The sequence below is a fragment of the Alexandromys fortis genome, unplaced genomic scaffold, assembly GCF_014885135.2.
Source record: "Alexandromys fortis isolate MF-2015 unplaced genomic scaffold, M_Fortis_MF-2015_v1.1 scaffold_104, whole genome shotgun sequence".
In the NCBI taxonomy this organism is placed as follows: Eukaryota; Metazoa; Chordata; class Mammalia; order Rodentia; family Cricetidae; genus Alexandromys; species Alexandromys fortis.
The window spans coordinates 5,261,774-5,279,895 of NW_026068000.1; the positions used below are offsets into that span (position 1 = coordinate 5,261,774).

Here is an 18,122-nt window from a genome sequence, read left to right on the forward strand (position 1 = left end):
CATTTCTAATATTCTGTGTAGCCCATGAGCTGGCTTACCAGAGAGGATCTTAACCTGCGTCTGTCTGGAGTGGGAGCATCATGGCGACTCACTCACTCAGCTTCTTTTTCCCAGCATTCTCCTCTGTCTACTCCGCCTACCTAATTTTCTGTCCTATGAGGGCTGAGGCAGTTTCTTTATTAATAAGAAATCACTCCCACATCAGTAATTCATTGCTGAAATTGCTGTCCTTTCAGACGAGAATGGGTTGCATTCTAATGGCCCGTTAGGTCTTAGCCAGGACAAAGGAGGAATAGAACAAGAATTTCCAGCCGTGGGTTTTATCTGATGATGAGCTTAGAAGGCTTACCCAAACATTTCCCCTTTACCCTTGTTTTTGAAGAAAACATTTGTGAACTATATCTCAAAATGAGCCATTAAGAGATGTTTTTGTGTTTTGTTTATTGTTTTTGATGCATAAATGAATTAAGACTTTATTGCTATTATAATTTGCTCTGTAGTATCATTTGAAAATCTTCTGTCTTACAAATTTGTATTTATACATTCATCTCTAATGACTTTCTAATTTGGAAGCTTTCATAAACACCAGTAGGGAACAGAAACTAAAGATACAAGCAGTGTTGGTTTAGATTTCAAGAGAATTTTGACAGTTGAGAAAGGGTAAATGTCAGTTTTTTACAGGTGTATACATGGTTTATAAAGCAATACGGTGAACACACTGGTCCACAGACACATGTTGGTCACAGCTGCAGGCAATTGAAAAGTCATCTCTCATCTCATTGGAATTTTTTTTTGCATTCTTTTGGTCTTGAATCAGAAGTAAGAATTGGATTGTATTTTGCTTTTGTGAGTATCCAAATGAATATGTGATTACTTATAATCTTGAATACTACAAAATAGTATCATAAAATGTTCATTTGTTCAGTGGAAGCAAAAAGTATGTTGAAAAAGCTGGTTTTGGATTACTTTTCAATGCACTCGCTATGCAAGCATGTCTTATTTTCGCTTTTTTTTTTCTTTTTCTGGATCCATTTCTAACTTAAAAGATAGGTTTGTGTATTTTTAAACTCTGAGTACCTGTCCTATGTCAAACTTTGGTAGCATTAGGAGGCAGAGGAAATGTGCTCTTTTTCCAGGAGAGCTACAGTTCAGTGATTGGCAGATCTTCACAAAAATAGCAGCAGGGATGGGTGAAGAGGAAATACAGCATCGTGAGAAGTGGAATGTGGAGTTACTGTTCTGAAGTCGAGCTTTGAAACTACTTTTAAAATCCTGCTGCTGACAGCATGGTTAAGCTCAATATCTAGGTACAGAATAGTAGCCTGGGCGAGGAGCCATGCTTCCCATCTCCCAGACATGTACCTGCTGAGAGACCAGAGTCAGTTTTAATTCCATTTAATAATATCAATGGAATGCTTAAAGTACAGTAAAATTACATATGACATTCACAAGTGTGTTCTATGTAACCATGTCAGTTAAATGAAAATACTATTTAGATAGAAGGCCTGGTATTTTGACTCCACCCAGATGATAAAGAATTCCAGTGTATTGGTTACTTATTTGTTGTTATGATAAAACACCATGACCAAGGCAACTTATAAAAGAAAGCATTTAATTGGGCTATGGTTCCAGAGGGTTATAGTTCATGAAGCAGAGTGAGGCACAGTGGCAAGAACATTCGAGAGCTCATATCTCCATCTACAACAGGAAGAGGCAGAGAACACAGGGAGAATGGCATGAACCTTTAGAAACATCAAAGCTCACCCCCAGTGACACACCTCCTCCAACAAGTCCACACCTCTTAACCCTTCCCAAACAGTGTCACCAACTGGGAACCAAGTATTCAAGTATGAGTCTATGAAGCCTGTTCTTATTCAAAACAATACAACCAGTAAATTATTGAATGACAGGAAGGAGAGAGATTTCACCGAGTAGCACTTCCTTACATTATAGTTCCCAACCACAGTCTTAGTTAAAAGAATCTTTGACATCCCCAGTATCCCCCACCCTCCAGCAGCCCAGCCAGCAGTTGTTAAAGAGAGCTGTGTTCTTGTTTGTACCTCTGTCTGTGAGACCCACTGACCATAGTACCTGTCTTCCTTGCACAAAGCTCTTTCATTGGCCATGGCAGTATAGAACCTGTGTTCTCATCTGCTTTGTCTCAGTCAGAAAAAGTTGCATCAAGGAGAGCTATTTGTCAAAGCCTTTCTTATAGTTGGGAAGCTTATTTGGCAAAGAACCACTTTGCTAGACCATCATCTAAAACTGAAATCGCTAAGTAGTTCACCCAACTCAATACCTCAGGCTAGAACCTGGATGGAGCGGGGAGGACCTTGGACTTCCCACAGGGCAGGGAACCCTGACTGCTCTTAGGACTGGAGACAGAGAGGGAGGGGGAATGGGGGAAAGGGAGGGACATGGGAGGAAGGGAGGAGGTGGAAATTTTTAATAAAAAATATTATTTATAATCTTTGAAGGTGTATACATGTATATAATGTGTCTTGGTGTCTATCCCTACTCCCCTCTTTTTATCTAGGATGCTAAGACACCATTATTAAGGCAGATTATAAAAGAAAGTATTACAGTTTCAGAGGGTTAGAGTCCATGATGACAAAGCAAAAACACAGAAGCAGGAAGAGCTAAGAGCTCACATCTTGATCTGCAAGTAGGCAGAGAGAGACACGCTGAGAATGGAAGGAGCATCCAGTGACACACCTTGTCTAACAAAGTTACACATCCTCATCCTTCCCAATTTCCCAATTAGTTCCACCAATGGGGGACCGAGCATTCAAACATACCAACCTATGGAAGCCATTCTCATTCTACCATAGCCCTTAGTACAACTCCCTACCAACTTATTGTGCCCCCTTACACTTTATATAAATTCCCCATTGGGTCCAATTATTGTTGCTCATATGTGCCTGGTATGGGGCCAACTACGGGGGGTATGGGCAACCTACAGGTGATCACATCTCCAAGGATAAGTGGATCTCCCTTTCCCAGGTGACTGGTACCCATGACTTCTTGGCAGGGATGGGACCATATGGGTCCTCCCCCCACCCCATGCTGGAATTTTGGTTGTCACGATTTTGTAGGTGACTATAGCTGTTGTGAGCTCATGTGTGGCATGGTCATATCATGTGTAGGAGATAGCCTTCCACAGCCCTCCTCGTCAGTGTTCTTTCTGCCCCCTCATCTGTGTGTTCACTGAACCTCGGGGTCAACAAGGCTAATACAGATGTGCTATTTATGGCTAAGCATTCGGTCCCTTATTCTCAGCATGTGGGCAGTTACGTCAAAATAGATGGCCCAAGTAGAGAGTAGCGTAAGTGGGTTCAAAGGTAAATATTTAGAATGCAGTTTGACAATGGGGACATTTAACAGAAAAGCTACAGTAGGTTCTGTTTTAGGCCTTGCGACTCCGCAACCATGGGCTTTTGACTAGGATTGCAGTATAAGACACAAGCTCTGCTACCCTTTGTAGCTCGCCTCAGGTTCAGTCAGAAAGTGGGTGATTACCATGGAATAGTCATGCCACTACTGTGCCTTGCCTGGCAGGTCCGTATGATAAGGTGCAGAATCCAGTGCTAGGTAAGACCTGGTGTCTGTATTTTCTCACCTAGCAGCCTGTGTAGTACCTTCTAGGACAGTGAAACTAGTCAACAGAAAGAGGTTTCCTGGTCGGCTTATGATTGATTTTTCTGTATCCTGAAACCAAAAAATGTGTTGTGTCTTCAACAATAGGGTCTTACCAAACAGTGTTAGTGAGCAACTAAGAGCAGTGGCCATAGCCTGGGTGGCTCTGGGACCTCCCTGAACAGTGTCTTGTACAAAGGTAACCCATACCCAGAGTGAGGTTTTCATGTACTAATCCTTGTCTTCTGGGAGCAAAATTGCTCACTCCTGGGGCTGTACTTTTGTTTAAACTCCTTTTGTTTAAATTAGGGTTTTAATTGGCTTATAAACTCATGATTTCTCTAAGACTTCTTCATAAATCCTTAGTTTTGCTTATCCCATCAAATAACCCATCATTCCCCAACACCCTTGCTACGATCCCCAAATAAACCTTTGGTTCCCAGTATACCCCTCCAAATGTTCCACCTTATCTTCCATCCTTTTCTATTTTGTTGGTGTGACTTTCTGTTGAGCTATTTGATTTATTGAATCTATCATTTCCTTCTTTTTGGTTTTCATAAATATTTCTAGTCCCATTTTCATATCCTGTATTGATTTCAATATTTAATTTGTATCTGTATTCTAATTCATTTCTTTGAACACACTTACTATTTTGAATTCTTTAACCTTTAATTTTTTCTAGATCTTTGTCATTTGGTGCCATTATTCTGGGGTTGGTAGTTTGGTGAGAACACAAGTTTTTCTTGGTCTTTTCATGGCATTTTATTCTTTGAATTAGGACTTATACATCAGGAACTAAGTCACTGATTTTGTTTGTTTCTGGTTTTTTATTTCTTTCTTTTTAATCAGGAATGTTTGCAGCATCCCAAAGGAACTAGATTTGTAGTGTGTCTGAGATGTCGTTTTCCTCTGCTAGGCTGGTGTGCAGGGTGCCCAACTACCCCAGTACTTCCCTGAGTGTAGAACATCAACCACATCAATAGACACTGTCCAAGGTTGACCCTTTCCTTAATTGTCTCTAGCGTTCTTTTCCTCGAATTTCTTCTGTGACTGGTTTTCTCTTTCTGTCTTCTCTGTTTAATATCCTGGACCACTGTCTGACTTTGGCTTCATCTGTGTATGGATCAAACTATTTCTGGTTTGGCCAAATAAGATGAATGGTACAGCAATGTACTCTTGAATTGGGAGATTTGCTAAAACTCCTAGTGAACCAGTGGCAAGAGTGCTGTATAACTGGTTCTGTCCCAGGTGTCTGCTCATATACTCTATTGAAAAAAAAACTCTGACCAAGTGCGCTGCCATTTGACATGGGTGTGTTTATTGCCCCCTGGGAATTAGGGGATGGAATTGAATGGAGGGCACTCCCAGTGCCTCTGTTCTGCTCAAAGCTTAGTTTTGCCTGTCTTGCTTTATCATCATTATTATCATCCTGATGGTGCTGTGTACTTAACATGGCGGCCTATTGGGCACAAACAGGAGGCCAGTGGGGGTGTCTGCAAACAGATGAATCTCTGAGCTTTGTGAATTTTCAAGGCCAGGTGTGTGGAGTTTCTCTTAGGGTTTCAGCTGTCCAAGTATGGGTCAAAGGTGTGAGGTGGTTTGCAGACCCTAGCCCAGTTTTTCCTACAGGGATTTGTGAAGCTAGCATTACTTAGTTGGAACTCATTTGGTTCAATTTGAACTCTGTCTGAAGAGTGCTGAGCAGGAGGACTATGGTGGGACAAGTATTGACAATACCATTACAAAGATAATACAAGTGAGGTGACTTCTCATTCAGAATCCACATACTGTCTTGTTGTGCGGGCAGTCATAATGTCATCTGTATGGTCCAGAACTGAGCCAGGCAGAACACTGTCAGCCCCTGGTACAGGGTGTTTTCTTCTTAGACTGTGGGATAATAACCCTCAGATGGACTCAGGGAGGAGAATAGCCTGTCTGTGCTCACTGCTGAGCCCTTCTGACTCCTGCCTTGAGCTAACACCACTACCCAGTAACATAGGGACTATATTTTTTTCCTTGTCTCCTAATCGAAAGTTTAAAATACGGAAGGTCTTCTCAATACAAATATTTTTAACTTAATCTACCTCCATCCTTTCTTTGCTCTTCTTCCCTCTGCTCTTTGGCACTGCAGATTAGAGCATTTTCTTGAGCAGTTGTGAGCTGGTTTTTTGTTCTCCTTGAATTTGGACTCTTGAGTAGTTTGTCTTCCAGCACAATCTTAAGAAGTGACCACTGGTATGACAGCTGCTGTGCCCTGGTGGCTTTAGCACTGTTGAATGTGGCTCGTGCGGCTAAGGCACGGGACTGACTTCATTCCATTTTCACTAGTGTACGCTGCAAGGAAGAAGCAGGCATTTCCCGCTGCACAGCCTTGCGTTCTTCTAGCTACATTTGACTTCGGGCTCATAGCAGAGTTGATGTGAGTGTAAAGTGCCTGCATTTAAAGACACTGTGTAAATTATGTGCATTGACAAAATGATATTTAGTTGTAGCACTTTCTTACAGTGTTAACTTGCTCATTGCAATGCCAGAATCCCTGGCAAGACCTCAGAAGGTCAAGATACTTGGCATTCATGCACAGGTGGAGGGAGGCTCACTACAGCCTCACCCATAGCTGAACAGCTATTGGCAGCTGATGTGCTAAGGGAGGGAGAGTCAGTTTTCTGCAGGGGTATGGCTTCTATTTGCTTGACCTCCTTCCCATAGGTGACTTAGACTCATACACGTTTGGGCAGTACTGCTTTTGGACTTGGAATTATTTGGAGGTGGGCATAAAGTTGGAAGGGAGAGCATGCTGGGGGTATTCCCAGAGGAGATGATCAAAATACATTGTATATGTGTATGATATTCTCAATGAATAAATCTTAAAAAGTTTTACATAAAACTTGAGGGAAGGTTTATTTGGTTCTTAGTTCCATAGGACTCAGTCTTTGGTCCTCGGTTCCCGTGGTGGTAGGAGACTCGGGACAGGACTGGCTTTGCCTTTGAAAGCATGTCCCACTGCCTTCTTCTTCCAGCAGACAGCTCTTCCTCCTCAATATCCACAATAAGAAGTTGCTGGCTGGGAACCAGGTGTTTGGCAGAAGAGATTTTGGGAGCATTTCATAGTCCATCTGTCCCCCCCCCCCATAATAACTAAAATAACCTTTTACTTGATTAGCCTGGGTCTTGCTACATTTGAAATTATGCATACTGTTCTCTCTGTGTTCATCTAGCAGGGATGGCTGCATACCCTTGGCATCATTGACACTGGGCAGGTCACTCTGTGGGGTCAGTCTTGGTCTCTTATAGCCTGCCCAGCACTCCTGGTCATGCCTTATGCAGCCTCTGCCAGAAACCTTTCCTCAGTTGGACAGACTCCCTCCCCTTCAGGTCAACTGCCCCAATTTCTGCTTGCACCTGTAGTTAATTCCTATTGCCTTGGGTACACAGAAAGCCAAACATTTTCTGGAAGAGAAAATGTCTACTAGCAGACTTAAACAATCCAGAGTTTATTCAGCAAACACTTCTAGTGTGCTGGGAACCGTTTTAGGCATCTGCCATGGCAGTGGACTAAAACCCAGACTCCTGGGACCTTCCATCCTGATTGGGTCAAAGTCACGGGTAAACAGATTATTCAGGTGTCACATGATCAATGTAGAAGAGGGTGTAAGAGACAGGTCAGGGAGGATGGGATAGTAGGGTTTTGCAAGGATGGTTTTATACCTGTCACTCCGCATGCTATACTCCCAGACTCACTTCCTACTTCCTGTGTTCTTTTAGAACACCTCTTTCCTTTGCTACTGGGTAGACATGTTTTCTAGACAGTTTTCTTGGGATCTGGTTAGTACTCCTACATAGCAATGTTAAAGGCTGTTGAAATGGCTCTAGATCTGGGTCCCAGTTTGTGTGCCTCTTGGCACTGTTTTGGCTGTGTGCCTCCTTGCACATTCTGCCATTGCACCTGTCTTCCTGGCAGCTCTGCAGCCTTAGATCATGGTCAGTAGCTTTGAGGTCATTGTTGATGCAAGACTTCTGCACAGCATCTATTCCAGTAGGTCAGAATTCTTCTCAGAGTTTCTGGCCGGTTGATAACACAGTGTGGGCAGAATAAGGTTTGTACCTGGCTCTACATGGCCCATTTAAGAAAGCAACAGTCTGTATAAGTGTTCACCATTCATAATTCCTTCCACCTCTGCTTTCTAGTTTTGTTTGGATTAGATATCATTGCTAATGATTTGGATTTCTTGTAAATAAGTAATTAGTACATTTTTGTAAGTAGAGGATATTCCAAGTGGGACTCCTGGTGGCAAGACTGTGGCAATTTCTAAATGGTTATTACCAAGATTGAGGTCTTTATCTTCTGTTTTTAAAAAATGCATCTGACAGCCAGGTGGTGGTATACACTTGTAATCCCAGTACTACAGAGGCAGAAAGATTGAAAGTTCAAGGCTAGCCAGGATCCTGTACATGGAGTTTGAAGCCAGCCTTGGCTACATAACAAACCTGTCATAAACACATATCTTCAAGGCATTTGTTGTCTGTGTTGCCTCTGTCTAGTCTTCAGCCATAACAGTAGGATATGCCTATACATTTAATGTAAGCACTTGTTGGGAGTGATCCCTGCCCTCCCTCAGTCTGTATGAAGCATACCTCAGGATTACAATTGACAAGGCCTTAACTACATTTCAAATAACCTGCTTCATGGACAGGAGAGGGAAGACATTGCTTATGTACATGGCTAACACCATATTATGAATTCTTGTGGGAGACAGTATTAGGGATCTGTGCTCCTGGGATGTGTTGTCCATGTCAGAGACTGGTAGTCTTGGAGACTGGGGGATATAGTTTAAATACTGGCTGTGGCCCCTGCTTTAGCATATTGACTGATTGATGACTCTAGCAAATGGGTAGCACGTGTTCCTGACAAGAAAGATCTAGAAGAATTTCACCATAAAGGTTTTGAAGTGATATTTGCTTCAAAACTGAAAATCCAATTACAGTTCAAATTGATGTAGGGGCTCTTTAGATGATAATGGTTTTGTTGGGTATTTTGGGTTTTGTTGGTAGCTGTGGTTTTCTTTTTAAATTTATTTTCTATGCATAAGTGTTTCGCTTGAATGCATGTCAGTGCACCATGTGCATGCCTGGCACCTGCAGAGGCCAGAAGAGAGTGCAGATTCCTTAGAACGGGAGTCGTGGATGGTTGTTAGCCACCATGTGTGTGCTGGGAATGGAACACAGGTCCTCTGGAAAAGTAGCCAGTGCTCTTTACTGCTTTTTCTCTCCAGCCCCTTGCTTTTTTTATGGAGACACAATTCCCTCTCTGTTCGCTATCCTTTGGCCTCACTGTCTCCATGCTAGGACTATATGCATGTGTTACAGTACCTTCTTTGATTGTTATGTGTGAATGTCTCTTAGAAATCAGCTAGGAAGCTGACACCCTTACTAGCAGACCCTTGTCCTCCCTTACCATAGGATTGCTCTTCTAATCTGTGTGGGTGGGTTTGGACCCCTGCCTACTAGGCCTGGCTTCTGAATGCCTGAAATCCAAGCTGGAGACCCTGCTGTGGACAGCACTGTCCATCTTGCTGCTCCCGGAGCTCTGCAGAGGCCTTGAAACTGCTCCTCTATTGAGGTCTTCCAGTAGATGGGGTTTCTCAGTTTCTTTCCATGTCAGTGCCTGGGCAAGGTTTGAATGTATGATACAGAACTTTAGCTTTCTGTTGGAGGGGCTGCTTGTTGGTTCCCAGCTGCTCAGCCCTGAAATAATCAGCTGGAAACTATATTATTTAAAAACACTGCTTGGCCCATTAGCTCTAGCTTCTTATTGGCTAACTCTTACATATTAATTTAACCCATTTCCATTAATCTGTGTATCACCACGAGGTCGTGGCCTACCAGCAAAGTCTCCGGCAGCGGCTCCATGGCTTCTCTCTGACTCTGCCCTTCTTTCTCCCAGCATTCAGCTTAGTTTTCTCCGCCCAGCTCTGTTCCCCTATAGCTCTGCTCTAGGCCCAAAGCAGTTCCTTATTAACCAATGATATTCACAGCATACAGAGGGGAATCCCATATCAGCTTCCTTTTCCATTTTGATCATTTGTTTGCATTTCTCCATTAATTTTCTAAGGAGCTTTAGGATGGCATTTTGTGTCCTGTAGTTAGAATATGGTGGTTTGTTGGATCACAGTATAGCTGGTAGGGTTTGAGTCAGGTAACAGAAGCAGATATGCCAGCACATGAAAGAACATATGGGGATTCTTTAGAGGGGAGGTGATCTGGCCTTGTCCCAAGGACCAGGAAAGATAAAGGCATGGCATTCACTGCAGTGCTGAATACAGAGGGCCTGTTGATCTGCTCGGAACTTACCAGGGGTCAGACCAGCAGTGAGCCAGTGTATGACCCTGATTTGCTCTGTCTGTGACAATGTACTTTTTTTGCACTGCATGCCTGTACTTGGGTCAGTGATAGCATGCTTTTCTTTCCAGTGTCGTCGGCATTAAAATGAATCATTTCTGTATTTTCCAGAACAAGCCTGCCTTCACCCATGTTCTCCAGAAACGATTTCAGCATCTGGAGCATCCTCAGAAAATGCATTGGGATGGTGAGTCAGCTTCTGCTTCCTCTCTGAGTTGAGTGGCTGCCTGTTTGATTGTGTATCCTTAGGAAGGGGATCTTGAAAAAATAACATGGGAGTGTGGCCGACCTGTTGTCAGAATACCCATGAGAGTAAGAAATTTAGCCTTCCACTAGGTATTTCTGGAAGAATCTGGATTTCTTTTCATACTATTTAAAGGGGCTTTTAATGTGACTTTCAGATAAGAAAATACTTTTCTTTTGCAGCATGCCGAATCTGTATTTCTCTATACATCACCTTAGAGGTTCTCTCCAAGAACAGAGCCACTACATAAATTCTTACTTTGCTTGGAGCTCTGCAGAGCCGTCTTCTGTCTCTGGCTCTGTCAGTGTCGTGTGGTGGATTATGGATTGTGTCTCTGCTGCATTGTCAGGGCATGGGGTGGGGTGGGCTAATCTGGGTGAGGAAGGACAGTGGCAGAATTTCCTCTTACTGATCAGTCTGCCACCTGATGCTAGCCTAGTGGTCTCTTCCTGGTGTGATCTTCGACCAAGAAGAATGATGATAATTGAATAACATGGATCTCAAGGTGCCAAGGATTCAGCCTGAGTGAATGCTGCATTAGGATGCTCAGCCACTCTGCCCACCCCCAAGTTCTCCTAGTGTTCCTTTGCTCTGAGATTGGGCACCGTCAACAGAAACTTCCTCAGTGCCATTTCCAAGGAGCTCATCCCAGAAAAATCCAGTTTAAACCAGTCTTCTGAATCCTTCACAGAAAATGATCCAGTTGAGCTTTGGGAAGCTGGAGTTTGATCTCAGTCCTGCCGCTCCTTACTGTGAGACTGGTCAGGTGTTTGCCCCTGTGCCATGCTGCCTCCTGCATCAAATCCTGTTGAAATAGGAGCGGCAGGGCTGCGTCCCCAGCACCCCAGCCGCCTGGCTAGCTTATGCCCGAAATAACAACACACAAACTGTATTCATTTAAACACCGCTTGGCCCATTTCTATCTAGCCTCTTCTAGGCTAATTCTCACATATTAATTTAGCCCATTTCTAATCATCTGTGTAAGCACCCCAAGGTGCGCTTACCGGGAAGATTCTAGCCTACGTCCATCCTGGGTCGGAGGAGCTTCATTGCGTGCATCTGCCCAGGAGAGCGGAGCATGCCTCTCTGTCTGAGGCCTCTGGCTCTGAGAGGAGCAGCATTACTTCTGACCTCACTTCCTCTTCCTCCCAGCATTCTCTTCTGTTTACTCCACCCACCTATGTTCTAACCAATAAAATGGGCCAAGCCAGTTTCTTTATTAGCCAATGACCTTCCTCCATCAAAATCCAGTCACTAGTCCATGCTTTAGAGATGTGCACAAAGATAGATCGTCGGTATAATGTCTAGATATTTGCTAGATCAGCACAGTGCTCAAATGCATAGTAGTCCCTGTGTTAGCAGTAATACCAACTGAGAGTCGGTGTGTGCTTCAAATTTCCATCATATTAGGATCCAAGACAGGAAACATATGGCAAATAATGCATTCAAAGAAGATGGTGATTATACACCCAGTGAGCTGTGGGCTAATACAAGTCATTTGTTACTAACTTTAATACTCTCTTTATAACTGAGGATTCAAGACAAACATTTGTTTTCTGTGAAGTCAGTATTTTTCAGACCTTCAATCGCTGTGTTTATCTTGTCATGTAACATGTGGCTGTGAGTCTGCATGTGCTCCTAAAATGAAAACCAATTTCACAGGAGAATAATTATCATTACCACAGTGATTTTTTTAATATTAAAGCAATACTGATTTCAACTCATTGAACTGATTTCATAACTTGCTGATAAATCAGAACCCATGGTTTGAATAAGGCCGGTCCGTGCTCCTTTAGAACCAGTACCGCATCTGCCTTAAGACTGACGTCATGTGGCATTCTTCCTGAGCGTTACGGAAGATGGAGCTTTTCTGTATCTCTTGTCTCAGCAGATGTCAGGGGCCATGTTTGCAGAGATAACCATCAATATGACTGTCTTTAGAAGTTACTGTCTACATTAGTGCTTACCTTCCCGAGTTAGAAGATGGCATCATTTTGGATCAAGCCTGTCTTTGTTCTCTTGAGAACATGACTATGCTTTTATTTTTAGGTACAGTGCTATGTGTGCGAATAAACACTTCAGTGAATCATAAATAAAATAAAACAAATACAACTGTGTGGCTTGGTAGAGCCCCATAGAGTGTTTTGAAACTTGTCTGTAGACATGACTGACTGAAGCATGGGCAGAGAGCTGCAGTATTTGGGGGTGACCCTGCTGACATTGTAGATTATTAATGTGAGTTTATGACGTCAGCAGCATGTGACTGTTCTCGAGGTACTGACTGTGGAAGGACTGCCTCTCGAGGCAGCAGGAAGAGTCAGGAGGTGTAAGTGCTGGGCATCAACCGAGGTGGAAATCAGGATATTGTGGCAGAGTAGTGTAAATGTTATCACCATAGTGAAAATTGTGCTTTTTATATAACTCACTAATATATACTGGTTTGCCCTCCCCCCCAAACCATCAAGATTTAGAAAATAGTAGTATTCTTATGTTTTGATACCCTTAAAGAATTTTAAAATATCCTTTACTTTATGCCCATGATTCTGTATAGTTAGTACCAATCGGAGTTTGAAAACCGGGTGCATGCCTTCTGCAGTCCTATTTCTTCCCTGAGCATTGTGGGATCTCTTAATTTGGTAATAAGATTTTAGTTGGTTGGTTGGATTCATAGGCTCTTGGTATGCAACCGATGCTGGTTTTGAAGTCTGAATCCTCCTGCCTCAGCCTCCCAAGTACTGGGATTACAAACATTCACCACCATGCCTGAATTAGAAGTTTTAAAAATAACAGAGACAATGTGACCCTTAGTCCTGGCCGACCTACTTACACTGTGCATGAGCACTGGGTCAGATTGACAGTGTGTAAGTGCCCCTGGCTTCTGCCATCTGAAATCTAGTTAATGGCATGCTGATACAGTGATGTATGGTGTAATTAGAAGTATGACCTTTGGAACTCACAGGAGTCAGAGGTGAACAGACTTCTGCAACTTGGAGTCCAGCCTGGTATGAATAGTGAGTTCCAGGCCAGCCAGGGTTACAGTGAGACCCTTTCTCAAAAACTAAAACAAGACTCACAGGAGAAACTTGTCTGCTAAGGATGGCGGCATCTGATTTTGTGACCATAAGAAGATCCCTGTGTTCTCCCTTCAGGTCCCCAATAACTAAGTAATCTAACTACAGCAAGAGTTTACTCTCTCTGCCCTCTCTGCCCCCAGTACACCATATTTTGCTTTGTTTCTAAAAAGTATAGAATCTCACATTTCTCATGCCTGTGAAGCCTTTCTTTTCCTTTCCTTTGTCTCAGACAGGCTTTTGTTACCAAATATCAGATTACATTCCATGAAATAAACACTTTATATAACTAGAATCTGATATAAATCTCTTTGTGATTAAAGCTTTCATTAAGCCTGCCCTGCTTCCCAGCATTCCTGTGGCCCCAGCTGTCGGAAACCTTTGCTTTATTGTCTTTTCCCAAAGGTCTCCTTAGCCTGTGCCCCTTTCCCTTTCCCTGGTTGCTGAGGCTTTGTCAGGAGAGCCACCTACAGTTCAGCTTGGGTGGTCCTGCTCACAGCCTACACAGAGGAGCACGTGGGCCAGGGCAAAGACCACCTGGCACTCAGAGTGGGCCTCCTAACCCTGTGTGCATTCCCCTCACTGGCAGCACTGGGGCCTTAGTGCTTAGTCACCGTAAGAGATGAAAAGGTCTGGTTTATGATGAGTGCTGACTTATTGTTTTTTCATATATTTTACATGCTGACCACAGTTTCCCCTCCCTCCTATCTTCTTGTTCCCTACCACCACCTTCCTTCTATCCACCCCAATCCACTCCTCCTCTCCTATGAATGCTGACTTTTAAAAATGGAAGGAAGTTCTGTAGCACTCTGAAGGGTTCTGTTGAATCTGCTACCACAGACGTGTGCTTGCTGTTACCATATTTTTGATTAAGTACATAATCAAGGTGCTTTTGAATAGTTCAAAAGTGTAACGTTCCATTTCCTCTTATACTTTGTATTTCTTACTTTAGTTTCCACAAAATGATTAAATTGCATTGAACTAATTTTTACCTCTGTATTTTATTGATTACTTTATATTTAACTATCACAAAATGTGTCTAAAGTGACTGTTACGATGACCATGAACTTTAGTGCCGAAAGTTTCTTTGTACCATTATTATAAGTAGTATAACAGTGATATTTCTAAAATATTAGCATAAATTTAGGATACTATTTGTGTATGAATGAGATGACCTCATTGCAGTTAGATTCATCATGATAATGAGTAGCCATCTCCAGCTGCAAGAATGACAGTGAATTTTTGCTGCCTTAATAGACACCAAGATTAAGAAACTCTTTGCATATTAATAGACAGATGGGAGTAGGAGTTTGTGGGATTTTTAATGTCTAGGATTGTCATTCAGTTCTTTGTCCCTTAGCTATGTGCCAAAAATTAGAGTACATTATCAAAAATAATTTGTTATGATCTATAAGCTGACAAATCAAGTAGGACTTTTATTGTTTTTAAAAACAGAACTATGGAAGCCTTACAGAGGATTTTGCTTCCTTTTGTGACAGCCACAGGTCTCGTGGTTTGGGGGAAACGCTGTGAGAGACTTTCTGGGGCGCACCCATCCGCACTCACACAGTTCTTTGACCCAGTGGTACCTAGCCGTTTAGAAGGGATTCAGAAAACTCCCTCTATCCTAAAATACTTTTGGCCAAGATAGTGTTTTTGGATGAAATGCTTTTGTGTTACTTTGAGCCCTGAGATATGTGTTAGGAACTTTTCTACACTGTGGCAAGTTTCCTGATAGGAGCAGGAGGGAGAAAAGATGCATTCGCCTTCCTGTTCTGTGGGCTTTAGTCAAAGGGTGGCTGGCCCCATGCCATGAGGCAGAGTGTCCTTGTGGTTGGAGGGAATGGCAAAGGAGGCTACTCACTCAGGGCGGCCAGAAAACAGAAATGGGAAGAGGCCAGGGACAAGACACCCTTCAAAGCACACACTCCAGCGACCTGCTTCCTTCAGCCAGGTGTCATATCCCAGCGCATCTCAAGTGCTGCCACCAGGTTTGCAATCTGTCAGTGAAGTCAGAATCCTTATGTCCTAGTCACCTCTGGCTGATTGTATTCATTTGCCAGTGACCAAGCCTTCAAACACAGAGCCCATAACTACTTCCCTCAAAACTACGTGTTTACTTCACTAGGTAGAAAGCTAGAGAAAGTTGGGAGCTTGCCACACCTGCTGTTATTAATACTGACTCAAGAGCAGAAGCACAAAGTAGTAAAAATAGTTTGACATCACCACCACTGTCAGAAAATCATGATCCACAATCAGCGTATCTCCAACAAGAGCTGCTTGGAAGTCACTCTGGGGCTGCACCGTCCCTCATTGAGGGGGCATGGAGTGCAGTGGTGAGTGGTGGTGGCTGCTTGAATTGAAACTCTTGAGGGCTTTCACACAGACAAAAATATTTCCAGTAATTAAGGATGGAAGGGGTATTCACAGTAACTCACGGGGAGGGAGGGTGTGTCTTCTTGTATTTGAGTTTGGAGTGATAAGCACAGCAGTGGAACTTAGCCAGGCACTGCCCCAAGGGAAACAGATGTCGTGTGAAAGCTGCTGGGTTGGCTTGCAGGCAGGCTTCCCTCCCTTCCACTTCTCCTAACACTTGCCCAGCCAGCTCATAGCACCTCTCGGCTCACAAACCATGCAGCAATCACTTAATTTTTGATTTTTCCCTGGAGCTTTTCTTTTATTTTCTTTTGTAACCGGAGACTGTTCTTTTGTTTCCTAGTCACCTAGATCGGAATAATCACACAGAAACTATATTAATTATAACACTGTTTGGCCTATTAGCTCAAGTTTTTAATTAACTAACTCTTACATCTTAAATTAACCCATTTTTATTATTTTATATTTTACTATGAGGCTAATGGTTTGTTTGTTACTTCTTACTTTTTAGGCGGCTACATGGCGTCTCCTTGACTTTGCCCAAGCTCTCTCTATATCTCTTCTAGAATGCTATATTTTGCCCTGCCATAGGCCAACTCAGCTTTATTCATTAGCCAATAAAAACATCACATGCACAAAAGGACTCCCCACATCATTCTTTCCCTCTTGTTTCCCTGTTGATAGTCTCAAGGTGCCCTGTGCAGTTGGTGTAGCACACAGACCCGTGTTGCTTTGTCTCTGTGTTCAGGTTCATATCTTCCATGCGCCATCACATGACTGTGAGGATGCAGGTGAGGCAGCTAGAGCTGTCACCAGAACAGCAGTCTTTCCCAGAGTGTGCTGCAGTGTTCTAGCTGCTCAGGGTGCTGCCAGTCATGTATTCAAAGGATAAGAACATCTCAGCTAATGACAGACTACTAGACACATGAACAATTTCTTGACAGGAGTGAGGGACTCACTGACTGGCACTAGATTAGAATATAGCAGTTGGCCCTCCAAGGTCTTAAATGTAAGAATATTCATTGCCACCCTCTTTGCAGCTGTGGGAACCAAAGGTGGCCTGGAAGAAGGATCCAGGGCCAGCTTTATCTTATACCTTCCTTCCTCCTAAGGAACAGCCCAAAGTGCTGCCGGCCCTTGATTATTCATGAAGATCCCAGAAGCCCATGGAATACTCAGGTCATAGCATGGCTTATGAGAAAGACTGGATAGACAGACTCACCCCCAATACCCAAGTTTTATCTTGGTAACTCATGTCTTAGCCACTTGCACATTTAGATACTGAGATGGTAGACTTCATGTTTAGAAAATATTTTTTATTTCAGCCAAGCTCAAATTTGGCCTTGCTTGTCAGTGGTTTGAACCATGCCAGAAGAGGAGATGGCCTTCCTTCTTTGTCTCTCTTTACACTTTTTCCACTGGAGAGCAATTCCAATTAGGAGTTTCTTCAATTGCATCATTGCTTGCTATTAATTTGCATGGATAAATTTAAACTTTGTTTTATCCAGGTCACAAGATAGAGTTGCTTGGAATAAATATTTAATTTTTCCAGCTGACGGCAGTCTGGTGATAAAAGTCTTCCAGCTAATGTTTCTTTCTGAAACTTGAACTTTGGAATACGTATTTTCCTATTATTGGGGTATACACACATGCTAATTTGTTTTCAATAGCTAGGGTATGCCACCACCAGGTTTGCTGGATTAAAAGGAACAACATATTTCATTTACTAAGGACTAGGTGGGGCAGAGGAGAAATGTATATTGTGTCATTGTTTTTTATTATCTACTTACGGCCCTGTAACTTTTAGAAACCAAAATGACTGTAAGATTATTTTTAATTAATTACAGACAATGGAGGAAATAAAGCAGCCAGTTGGCATGCTTTAGAATAGCTTGCTGTGTGCTCTTGAGAGGTCAAGGTTGTTTTCATGGCCATCTGGGCTATGTGCATGCATTTCCCCTGTTCTCTTTTTCTGTGTGTGCGTGCGCACATGCATGTTTGTGTCTCTCTGTGTGTTTGTGTCTGTATCTTACTCCTCTCTCTGTTTCTGTCTCTCTCTCTCTCTCTTGTGTTTGGTTGTTTTTTTGAGACAGGATCTTACTTTGAATCCCTGGACCAGGCTTCAACTCCAGAGATCCTCCTGCCTCTGCCTCACAAGTGCTGGGAATAAAGGCGTGCATTACCATCCAGCCTTTCTTAATCTCTTATGTGGCCAAGATGGTTGGCTTTTCCTTTTCTTGAACATTTACATTCTGTGTTCTTGTAATAAAGCTGTGTTTAAATTGCTCTATATTACAGGTTTTTTCAAAGAACTTTGTATAACTTGGAGAACTTTTAGTTACTAGGATACAATCTGTCCATTAATCTAGTGGTAAACTCATGTGTCTCCTGAAGAAAAG

The 18,122-nt window shown here is 42.8% G+C and overlaps 1 protein-coding gene across 7 annotated transcripts in view; it reads left to right on the forward strand.

The window, feature by feature from the left end:
* Osbpl1a (oxysterol binding protein like 1A) overlaps positions 1-18,122 on the forward strand; it is a 187,679-nt gene that overhangs the window by 151,089 nt on the left and 18,468 nt on the right. For all 7 annotated transcript variants that reach the window (XM_050160702.1, XM_050160701.1, XM_050160699.1 and 4 more), the window contains one exon: positions 10,144-10,219. In XM_050160702.1, coding sequence (XP_050016659.1) covers positions 10,144-10,219 — 76 coding nt within the window. The remainder of the gene's footprint in view (positions 1-10,143; positions 10,220-18,122) is intronic.